This window comes from Artibeus jamaicensis, unplaced genomic scaffold (assembly GCF_021234435.1).
Source record: "Artibeus jamaicensis isolate MK-2021 breed Jamaican fruit bat unplaced genomic scaffold, CSHL_Jam_final contig_444, whole genome shotgun sequence".
Classification (NCBI taxonomy): domain Eukaryota; kingdom Metazoa; phylum Chordata; class Mammalia; order Chiroptera; family Phyllostomidae; genus Artibeus; species Artibeus jamaicensis.
Genome location: NW_026521831.1, coordinates 7309669 through 7319339, shown reverse-complemented (window position 1 = coordinate 7319339; position 9671 = coordinate 7309669). Strand labels below are relative to the sequence as shown.

Here is a 9671-nt window from a genome sequence, read left to right as displayed (position 1 = left end):
CAAGGCCAAGGGCTCACAAAGGTGAACAAACTCTTCTTGAGCAGTGTACTGGCTGCCTCAGAGCCCCGAGGGGAGCTCTGTGGTCCTGATCCCAGAAGCACAGAAGCAGGAGCCCAGGGAGGCTGTGTGGCTTTTCCAAAGACACTTTGTCACTAAGATGAGTCCGGTTCTCTCTTGCTCTGAAGGCCAGGTGCTTACCTTGGCTCACAGCATCCTCAGATTATCCACCAACAGTCAGCAGACCTGTGGAGGGTGTTTATTAAATCACAAAGTCCTCTGCCTGCTGCGAGGAAGGAAACTCTGCCAGCCAGGGGGGTGGAGGGGGTATTTAATCTCAGCATTTGTACGGGCAGGGAGGGGGCTCAGCACAGAAGCCCAGAGCCCGGCAGTGCTGCCTGTTGGGTGGCAAGGGGGGGGCCAAGATGTGGGAATAGATTAGAATGTCCTGTGGTCTCAGTCCCAGGGAGACGAAGCGTCGCCAGCCCCAGGCCGTGGCTGGGGTCTGCAGCAGACCGGAACTCCTCCCTATGTACCAGTGGGATTAGTGATCTTTCCCAAGAAGAGCACGGTGGACAGGATGTTCTCCACAATCATTACCAGAAAGGGTCTGTTCAGCTTGAAGACCAGTGGTCTCTCCATGGGCAGCGTGCCCATCCCAGAGCCTGTGGCGCCCTCTGTGCCCTTCTCATCCATCTTCAACTTGGCCTTGTGCACTGCCTGTGGGGACAGGGAATGAGGTCAGCATTTGCCACACCTTCTGGGGACCATGGGTGAGCAGGGGACTCAAGGGGCTCATGGGATTGACCTCGAAAAGAGCACTCGAGAGGGGGTGGCCTCCCCTGGAGCTGTCCCGAACTGAAGTCACAGCGGGGGCCAGCCCGGCCAGGGCTTCCAGTTATCTGTCACTCTTTAAAGGACACTCAACCAGCAGATGCAGGGTGAAGGGGAAAATGATGCAGGGTGGCATCAGCGATGGGGGTGGGGTGGGGGTCCAGGGAGTGGAGCAGGGTTTGCTGCCCACCCTGGAAATTTCAGGAAAGTGCCAATGGTTAGTTACAATGTCTGACAGTGTCTTGAGCTCTAGCTAGAAGCCAGGGAGGTGGGGGGCCTGCCCTAGGCCCCCAGCCCCCACCACTCTCCATTCACCTGCCTGGTAGATGGTCGGTGGATGGTTAAGAGGCAGCCAGATTCCAGGCTAGCTGTTGGGGATGACTTGGACCCCAGATGTACCCCAATACCCTCAACATCTGTGACTAATCGATCAACCCCGGGGGAAACTGATGGGCTTCCGTGAAATGCTGACACATTTCATTCCAGTCTGCAAAATTCTAACCATTTTCTAGCAGGCCAGTGGCTGTGGCACACAGACAGAATCCCTGCTCTCGGCACACCTGACAGAGGAAGGAAACAAGCCAGTGAACTCCACCCACAAAGGCCCAGGGCAAAGGGGTGGCTGCCGTTGAATGTTTTTGAATGTTTACATGACGTCTCTGGCAGGAAAGCCTTAGAAGTGAGAAAATTCTATTAACTCTTTTTCTTCCTCTTGCGAATTGGAAAATGAATCTGAATCAGTGATGACCCCTCAGCTCGGCCGGGCGACTTGACCTCCACACGCAGCCCCAGCCAGTCCCTGCCTCCCACCAGCCTTCGGCCATGCTGCCCCCTAGTGGAAGACACCCAGTTCTGCTTGTTGAAATCTCTCCCCCTCAATTCCCGTTTAACCTAAAAGTAGGGTTGCCAGATAAAATATAGGACATTCAGTTACATTTAATTTTCAGATAAATGATATTTTGGTGTCAGTATAGCCTGTGCAATAATCGGACATACTTATATTAAAAAAATAAGAATCATGTATCTGAAATTTGAATTTAACTGGGTGCCCTATATTCTGACTGCTGAATCTGGGGACCCTACCCTAGCCCTCTTCGCTTGTCCCTAAGAGGCAGGTGCTTATTCTTGCTGGAGGCCACAGGCCCTTCGCTTGTTCATCTCTTAATCAGTAGACCCTTAGTCCTAATGGGCCTGTGACACCTTTGAGTGACTCCCTGGGTCATCGCTGGACCTGTTCTGGGCCAGACAAAGGTCCTGGACCTTGGTCAGTGGTTTGTTTCATGGGATTGACCTCCAAAACAGCACAGGAGTTCAGTTCTAATATTAAAGACCAAAAACATGAGGCTTGGGGAAGTTCATGATTCACCCAGGGTCACGTGGCTGGTAGGGGCATAGCTGGATTTGAACTTGGCCTGACTGGTTGGGGGAATCCCAGCTTGCTCAGCTGCCATGACAATGGCTCTGGTCTGGAGCTGTATGGTGGCTCCCTTTGCAGTGGTGGCAGGGGGTGGGAGTTGGAGGGGGAAGGGGGGCAACTGCCAGGCCAAGCAGCCTCACCTCGCCCACTTTCAGGTTTTGATTCGGAACGATCCTGGTGAGCTCACCGCGCTCCTCAAAAATTTTGGTGACACCCACATAGGAGAGAATCTTCTTGAGGTTGTAGGTGCCCAGGATGGAGAACCTGGGTACGGACACGTCCACAACCCTAGAAAGTAGGAAGTGACAAAGGTGAGTGGCAAGGGTCTGCCTTTTTCCAGGGCAGGCTCCAGGGCAGACAGTGAATGAGACATCTGTCCTCCCAGCCCTAAAAGTCTCGGTCTTTCTGTTGATCCACAGAATGAGGAGGGTTCCTTAACCTTCAAAACATGCATGCTCTTCAAGGTGTCTCTGTTTCTTATCAAACCTGCTCCGAGCCTCCATCCACAGAAATGTCCTCAAGTCCCCACTGTCTCAGGACCCCTTCTGCTGCAGCTACTGAGGTTTCCCCACTGCAGGCTCAGCCCCGAGCCAGCCATGACCCCCGACGGGAGAGGCAGCAGGGCCACGAGGTCTGAAGCCAGGCAGAGCTGTTGAAACCCACTTGGCCTCTCCTGAGCTCTGTGACTTGCAGCAAACGGTCTCTAAGCGCCTCGTGTGAACAAGATGGTGATAGCCGCAGCTGCCTGGGACAGGGAGGGCCCTGGTGCAGGTGCACCGGCTGGGACCTGGCTGGGCCGCTCTGCCCAGGGCCTGTGGTCAGGTGTCCATGAGGTACCTGGGGGGCCCCACATTGCTGTCCTCCTGGCCCCAAACCCCATTTCTCCTTGCCTATCCAAGACCCCATTCTTGCCTATTTCCTTTCTGCCCTGCACCAGTGAATGTTCTACTTGGCCATTCTCGGGATCAGAGCACTGGCTATATCACCCCTACCCTAAAACACAGAAGCGAAGGCATCTCCGTTGGCCCTGAATTGCTGGTTGGGCGTCCAGCCCTTATCTCTTCTTTCATTCAGAGGAAAAGTCGTATCTACCAGTGAGCTCCACTCCCCCCGCACTGCCTCAGCCCTCTGCACCCACAGGGTGTCCTCTGCATTCCACCGAGGAAGCTCTTCCTACAGTGGCCGCCGCCTCAGCTCGCTGGATACAACAGCGAGTGCTCAGCAGCCAGCACCGAGACGGTTGACCCGTTCTTTCATCTGGAAGCATTCCAAGCCGAGTCCATGCCCTCCAGCTTTCTCCTCCTTCACCAGCCACTCCCTCCTGCACCCTTCGTTCCTCTACCTGGTCACCTGCCTCACCGCTCTGATGCTCCAAGCCTCAGGCCCTGGTCTTCTCTTTCCTCTCCCTGGGGATCTCATTCGGTGTCACAGCTTTAAACACCAGAGACAGGCCCAGCGACTCCCAACCTACCTTTCCGCTCACCCACCCACTCAGCAAGTATTTATTAGGTGCCTACTGTGTACCAGGGGCTCTTCTAGATGCTCAGATGCATCTGTGGATGGAACAGGCAAAAATCTCTGCCCCTGAGCTTGTACTTCAGCAGGGTGACAGACACTAAAACCAGCAGATCAAAAACCACCCGTGGCATGGACGCACAGGCGGGCAGTCTGTGCGTAAGAAAGTCACATGTGATGCAGGAAAAATGCAGAGTGACAATGGGAACCGGGAATCCTGGAGTAAAGGGACCATCTGAGCAAATCTAGACCCAGGCAAAGGGACCCAGGCAAAGGGATTAGGCAGGTGTTTTTTAAAATTTTTCAAGTGGAATGAGGAGCTGCCACAGGGTTCTGAACAGAGGGAAGGCAAGGACTTGCTTAGGGTTTAAAAAGATCATTTTTCCCCACTCTGTTAAGAATACACTTTCAGTGATGAAGGGCAGGGACCAGAGTCAAATGTTGGGAGACCGTTTGGAAGTCAGCGCTACAGTCAGATGCTTGGAGACCTAGAGATGCTGGGAGGTGACCAGACTCAGACTCATTGTCAGGTGGAGCTGTGGGATCCCCTGCAGACTGAATGAGGGGCTGGTGAGAAGAGTGATCACGGGGACCCCAAGTTTCTAACTTCAGCAACTGAAAGGGTGGCTTCACCCCTGAAGGAGATGGAAGCTTGAGGAGTTCCCGACAGGGAACCAGTCCGGACACATTGGGACGGAGACCCTGGGTGTGCAGGCAGACGTGTGACCTTGGCGTCTGGGAAAGCTGAGACTAGGGACAGAGTGGCAGGTAACGCAGACAGCGTGGAGCGCCCTGAGCCTGATGTCCGTGCAGAGGGGCGGATGCCCATGGAAAAGAGGCTTGAGCAGTGAGCCCCTGGCACTCCACGGAGACCTGGAGTGGGGCTGGGGGGCAGCCCAGGGGGCTGGGACAGAGGGCACGAAGGGGGTGAAGAGAAGGTGGGGCCCTGGAAGCCAGGTGAAGGACGCCTCTGAAGGGGCGGGGGTGGTCAGCTGGGTCAAGTGCAGCTGACGGGCTGAGGAATACAGGTCTGATACCAACCAGCAGACTCAGCCCCACAGATATTTTCTGGGAACCTGGGGGATGAACAGCTCTGTGGAGGCAAGCACAGGCGGTCGACTCGTGGGTGTGGGAGAGGCTGGGAGGGGAGAGCTGTGGACAGTGGATAGAGGCCAACTGCTCCAAGGTACCTACCTGCCGAGGAGAGCAAAGAAACAGAGCAGTGGCAGGGGCCATGGGGGCAGGAGGAGGTTGCTTTGTGGTGGGAGAAATGGCAGCGTCTTCCTGTGTGATGGAAATGGCTCAGTAGAGAGCAGACCACTTGCTGATATTGGAAGGAAAAGAGAGAGCAGCTGGGGTGATGTCCCTGAGCCATGAGAGGAGGTTTCAGTGCCTCAATGGGGAGGATGGCTTTAGCTCAGGTCAAAACAGGAAAACGGGGCTGATGTTGCAATGTGGCTACTGAAATAGGTAGAGGTGAGATGGGCAACCCCGGCTGAGCGTGGTCCCTTGGAACTTTGAACAGGAGCTTTGGGTTTGCCTTTGGGAAACCGAGCCCTTTCTGGGGGAATCCGCCACAGCAGGCCGCTCACTGGGCAGACACAGAGGAGGAGTCTGTCTGAAGCGCCGGCTCCAGGCCGAAGCCGGCCACCGCTGGCTTGAATTCCTAGGGCTGCTGGGTGTGTGTCCACTGGCGTGTGTCTTTTAGGTGTGTGTCTGCTGGCTCGCTCACGTCTCCTGGGGAAAGGGTGCGTGCTCTCTTCGGCTTGTCCTAGGCCTTCTGGTCGGGAGGGGCCCTGCCCTCTTCGATGAAGGGCTGGAGGAGTGGTCTGAGCAACTGGTCCCCCAGCCCGCAGGAGCTCAGAGGGCAGGAAGGTGGGCCTGTCACCTTCTGACGAAATGTACTCCCCCCCCCCAGACCATGGACAAGACTCCTTCCCTGAGGGAGGGTATGGCGGTTCCCATGACGGGGTGGACTTCACTGCTCTCAGTCATTTGGGGCCGCACATGTCTGGGGAGGAGGGCCTGGCCTGGGTGGGGGGACTCTGCTCTCCAAGTCCTCCCAGAGGGAGGCCTGGCCTGGAGCACGGAGACGCTGGGAGAAGTCCTCGTGTGTTGGGGGAGAAACCAGGGAGGCGTATTCTGAAAGAGACCCTCAGAGAGCCTGCACTTGGACTCCACAAGAAGCCGCTTCCATGCCCGGTGTCCCTGGGCCTCTGTCGTCCCCAAACCTCCAGTGAGGCTTGGGCTGCCTGCAGGAAATCTCACAGGGCCTTTCCCACACTGGGTGGAGGAGCAAAAGGGGGAGTATGGACCCTCTCCTGAAACCAGAGTGACGAGAACGGTCCCCCAGAAATATCTGCATGTCGTTAGTGGCACCCTGGTGACAACCTCAGCTCTGGGGGCTGTAGAAGGGCTCGGCCCGCGGACCATGAAGCCCCATGGTGGGCCCCAGGGCTGCAGCCCTGTGTGACATTGTCAGGGCTAACTGGGAGAAGGGGATGGGGTAAGAGCTCAGGAAATCCGGGATAGAAAAGGAGAAGAGAGTGGGAGGAGGAGGAGGAGCAAGAAGAAAGAAGCCACAGGTACCTGCCACCGCCCCCCCGCCCCTGCCTTTACCTCCGTGTCAGCAAGTTTTTCCACCGGTCAAGCGTGTCCAGCCCCAAGGCCTCCTCCACCTGCCCCATCCTGCCTTCTTCGGGCAGGACGAAGAGGGCCGTGATGTTGTTATAGTAGGGCATGGCCAGCACAGTGCAGGCCAGCCGGTCGTCCTGGCCGACTTCGTACATGCCCCCGCGGAGCATCATGGGCACCTTCACTGGCTTGTTTTCATTCACAGCAAAATCTTCCTCCTTGGTTAATTTTGGGTCAAACTCATGCTTCCACCTGGCTTAAGATCGAAGAGAGACAAAGTGACGTGAGTGTCCTGAAGGAGAAGCAGCAACCGAGTCCAGCTGAGCCCCGGTCTCTGTCTACATGCAATCGCAGAAAGGGTCTGGAAACCCTGGGGTGTCGGGACAGAGCTCTAGGAGTCCCTGTCCTCATGACATGCCCTCGGGACTGCTGTCGGGGCGGGCTGGGACCTGATGACCCACTCCCCAGGAGCTTCAGACAGACCGAAGCCCAGAATCTTCTGAGGGTGAGAAAGCCCGTGGACAGAGTCTCAGCAGAGGGACTAGATTATACTTACTTAGCGGGGCTGTTGGGGTGATATGAGTAAAAACTGCTCAGCTTTCTTCTAAGGCCTGGAGGAGCTGCTCTCACATGGGGCTAAGAAAAATGATGGGACAGTCTGCCCTTTGGAGCCTGCTGAAGAGCTGTGAACCCCCAAAGCTGGGTGTTGGGACCCCTCCTTTTCTATCCTGAGGACTCTTTGGTGTTGTTGGGCATAAATTCAGACCTGGGTCTTTTTATACTCGCTACCTTCAGAGCCCCCAGAGTTCAAGCTCTAGCTCTGTGGTTCTAGATGGATAACCTTGGACTTAATCTCCCTGGGGTTCAGTGTCCTTATGTGCAAAATGGGGATATGGATGGGCACCTCATAGGGCTGCTGTGAGACTGTGTATAGTAAGTGCTGGGTGGATGCTAGTCATCAGCAGCATTATCTCCACTATTGATCTTGTTGTAATCTAGGGGGTGTGGGGACTCAGAGTCTTTCCGGATTCCCTTCTCTCCTTCTGTCCTGGGTAGGCTGAGATTTTGGTCTGCCATTACCACTCTTTTCTTCTTCTGTTGCCATCAGTCTCCCTGTGGATTTCGGGAGAGCTGAACTTCCACACTCAGAGCCATGTTGCTAACAGTCCAGCTGTAATCTTGTCTGACCCATGGGCCGTTGCCTCTGGTTCTCCTCTATGTTGGCTGACCTCTGAGCGTACATGCAGGTGTGTATGGTGGGGTGATAATGCTTGGATTTGGGATATTCTTCCACCTTCTTTTTCAGCCTCTTACCCTCAGACTTGGGAATCTACCTGGTTTGATAGGAGGGAGACCGAGGCACCCACCGAAGTGACCATCATCACCATCACCCACAATGCCATCACCACCCTGAGCATCCACTCAGGCTGATAAAACATGCACAGCCCTTGGGCCAAGAAAAGTGGGTTTGGGTCCTGACTTTCATTGACTGGCTTTGAAACTGAGTAAGTTAATTAATGTCTCTCTGAATTTCACTTTCCTTTTCTAAGAAATGAGGAAGAGAGTGTCACTACCGCTTCTACAACCAATGCTGCCTCGGGGTGATCAGTAATAATGGAAACGTACACATAGAGAGTGATTTAGACTTCACAAAGTTCACTCTGCATACATTTTTCGCTTTGAATACCAATGACTACCCTGTGAGTTATGTAGCAAGATACTCATTTTTTCCATAGTAAAAGTGAGTCCCCAAGAGACTAATCACTGATGTACTCAAGGTCACAGAGCAAGCAACCCTGGTTTTTAATCCAGGTCTACTTGTCATGCTGTCTTCCATGCTAAGCTGCCCCAAGCCTTACCTCGAAACAAAATACAGTTGATAAGAAGCATCACGGAGCCTGGATCTATATTCCTGATCAGGTTGTTGATTTTCCCCTGGGTTTTCTGACTGACATAGTCATTGATTTTCTTCCGAGCATTTTCCTTGTTCTGGAAGTTGGTGGGGATGCTTTCTGCATTGTACAGGTTCTTGGCGTTTGTTATAAACCTCTTATCTGGCCGCAGCCTCTTGTCAATGAACAAGATGTTCTTGAGGTGCATATGCAGGTTCTGGTTGTCCTGGTTCAGTCTCTGGATCAGGTAATGGAAACCCTCATGAAGCTCTTTCGCCGGCACATTCCTGAAGTTGAAGCCCTGCTGGATCTCGGCCAGCGTGGAGTTCTGGGCACCCAGACACAGCATGGAAAAGGCTGTAGAGATGCTCACGGGGGAGAAGAGGATGTTGTTGCTGGGGCTAGCGGAGGCCAGCTTCTTGTACAGCTTGAAGCCAAAGTCCATGTTCCGCCTGGAGAGCTGCTGGGCTGCCGTCCTTCCCTCCTGTGCTTGGGCCCGGCTCACCACTTCGTGATTCTCTGGAGAAAAGTTGGGCTTCACAAGACCTTCCACAGTGAGGAGGCCAGCCAGAAGCAGGCCCAGGCCCAGTGTGGGGTTCATGTTCCTTGGAGATTGTCCTGTTGAGGAATAGGCCTGAGGTTAGCAGGGAAAAAGAAAAGAAGAGCCCCGTTGTGCCATAGGGAAGACCGGATGAAAGAAGCAATGCAGCGCTGGCATGCGCGGCGCACGGTGGTTTAGTGGTGCCTTGACATTCGTGATAGCATTTAACCTACACAATCACCCCGGGAATAAGAAGCGTTTGTCCCGTTTCATAGTGAGAGGCCTAAGCATAGAAAACAGTTCTTGTTTTTGTACCATCTTCCCCATCTTATGGTGACAGAATCTCAATTCCTTTGAGGCGCTGTCCCCTACACTCCACTGGATGACAATAAGAAAATGCCACATTGCAGACATGTGACCCAGGCTAGGCCACCACAATACTAAATCTGCTGCCTCACTGATGGGTGAAGGAATGAGACTGCCCCAAATCAGATCAATCAGCATCTTTCCCCAAGAATACACAAGCCTCTTAAGAATGTACAGGTTAATTCTGAGGTGTCTGGCTTAATGATGTAGCCTGTAACTGAGTGTGGCCGGGATTTTCACATTAGAAGGAGAGAGGAGAGAGAGACTAAGATTGAAAGAGAGAAATGGGGAGAAATACTTGGTATCATCTTTGGAGTTCCTGGATCAAGCTTTATCTGAAGCTCAACCATCTCTATTTTTCCAAATTATGAGCCAATAAGCTTCCTTCTCATGGTCGGCTGATTTGAGTTGGACTTTTCTCCCTTACAACCCCAGAATCTTGACTAATATGCAGAAATTAAGCCCTTTTTCTGAG

At 53.8% G+C, this 9671-nt stretch overlaps 1 protein-coding gene across 1 annotated transcript; it reads right to left on the bottom strand.

Annotated features, from left to right (window-relative positions):
* Positions 1-525: 525 nt before the first annotated feature.
* Positions 526-8890, bottom strand: SERPINA12 (serpin family A member 12). The gene is made up of 4 exons (XM_037130208.2): positions 8257-8890; positions 6383-6653; positions 2389-2536; positions 526-717 (listed from the first exon to the last, which is right to left on the bottom strand). Exons 1-4 carry the CDS (start codon positions 8888-8890, stop codon positions 526-528), a joined length of 1245 nt encoding a protein of 414 aa, XP_036986103.2.
* Positions 8891-9671: the final 781 nt, after the last annotated feature.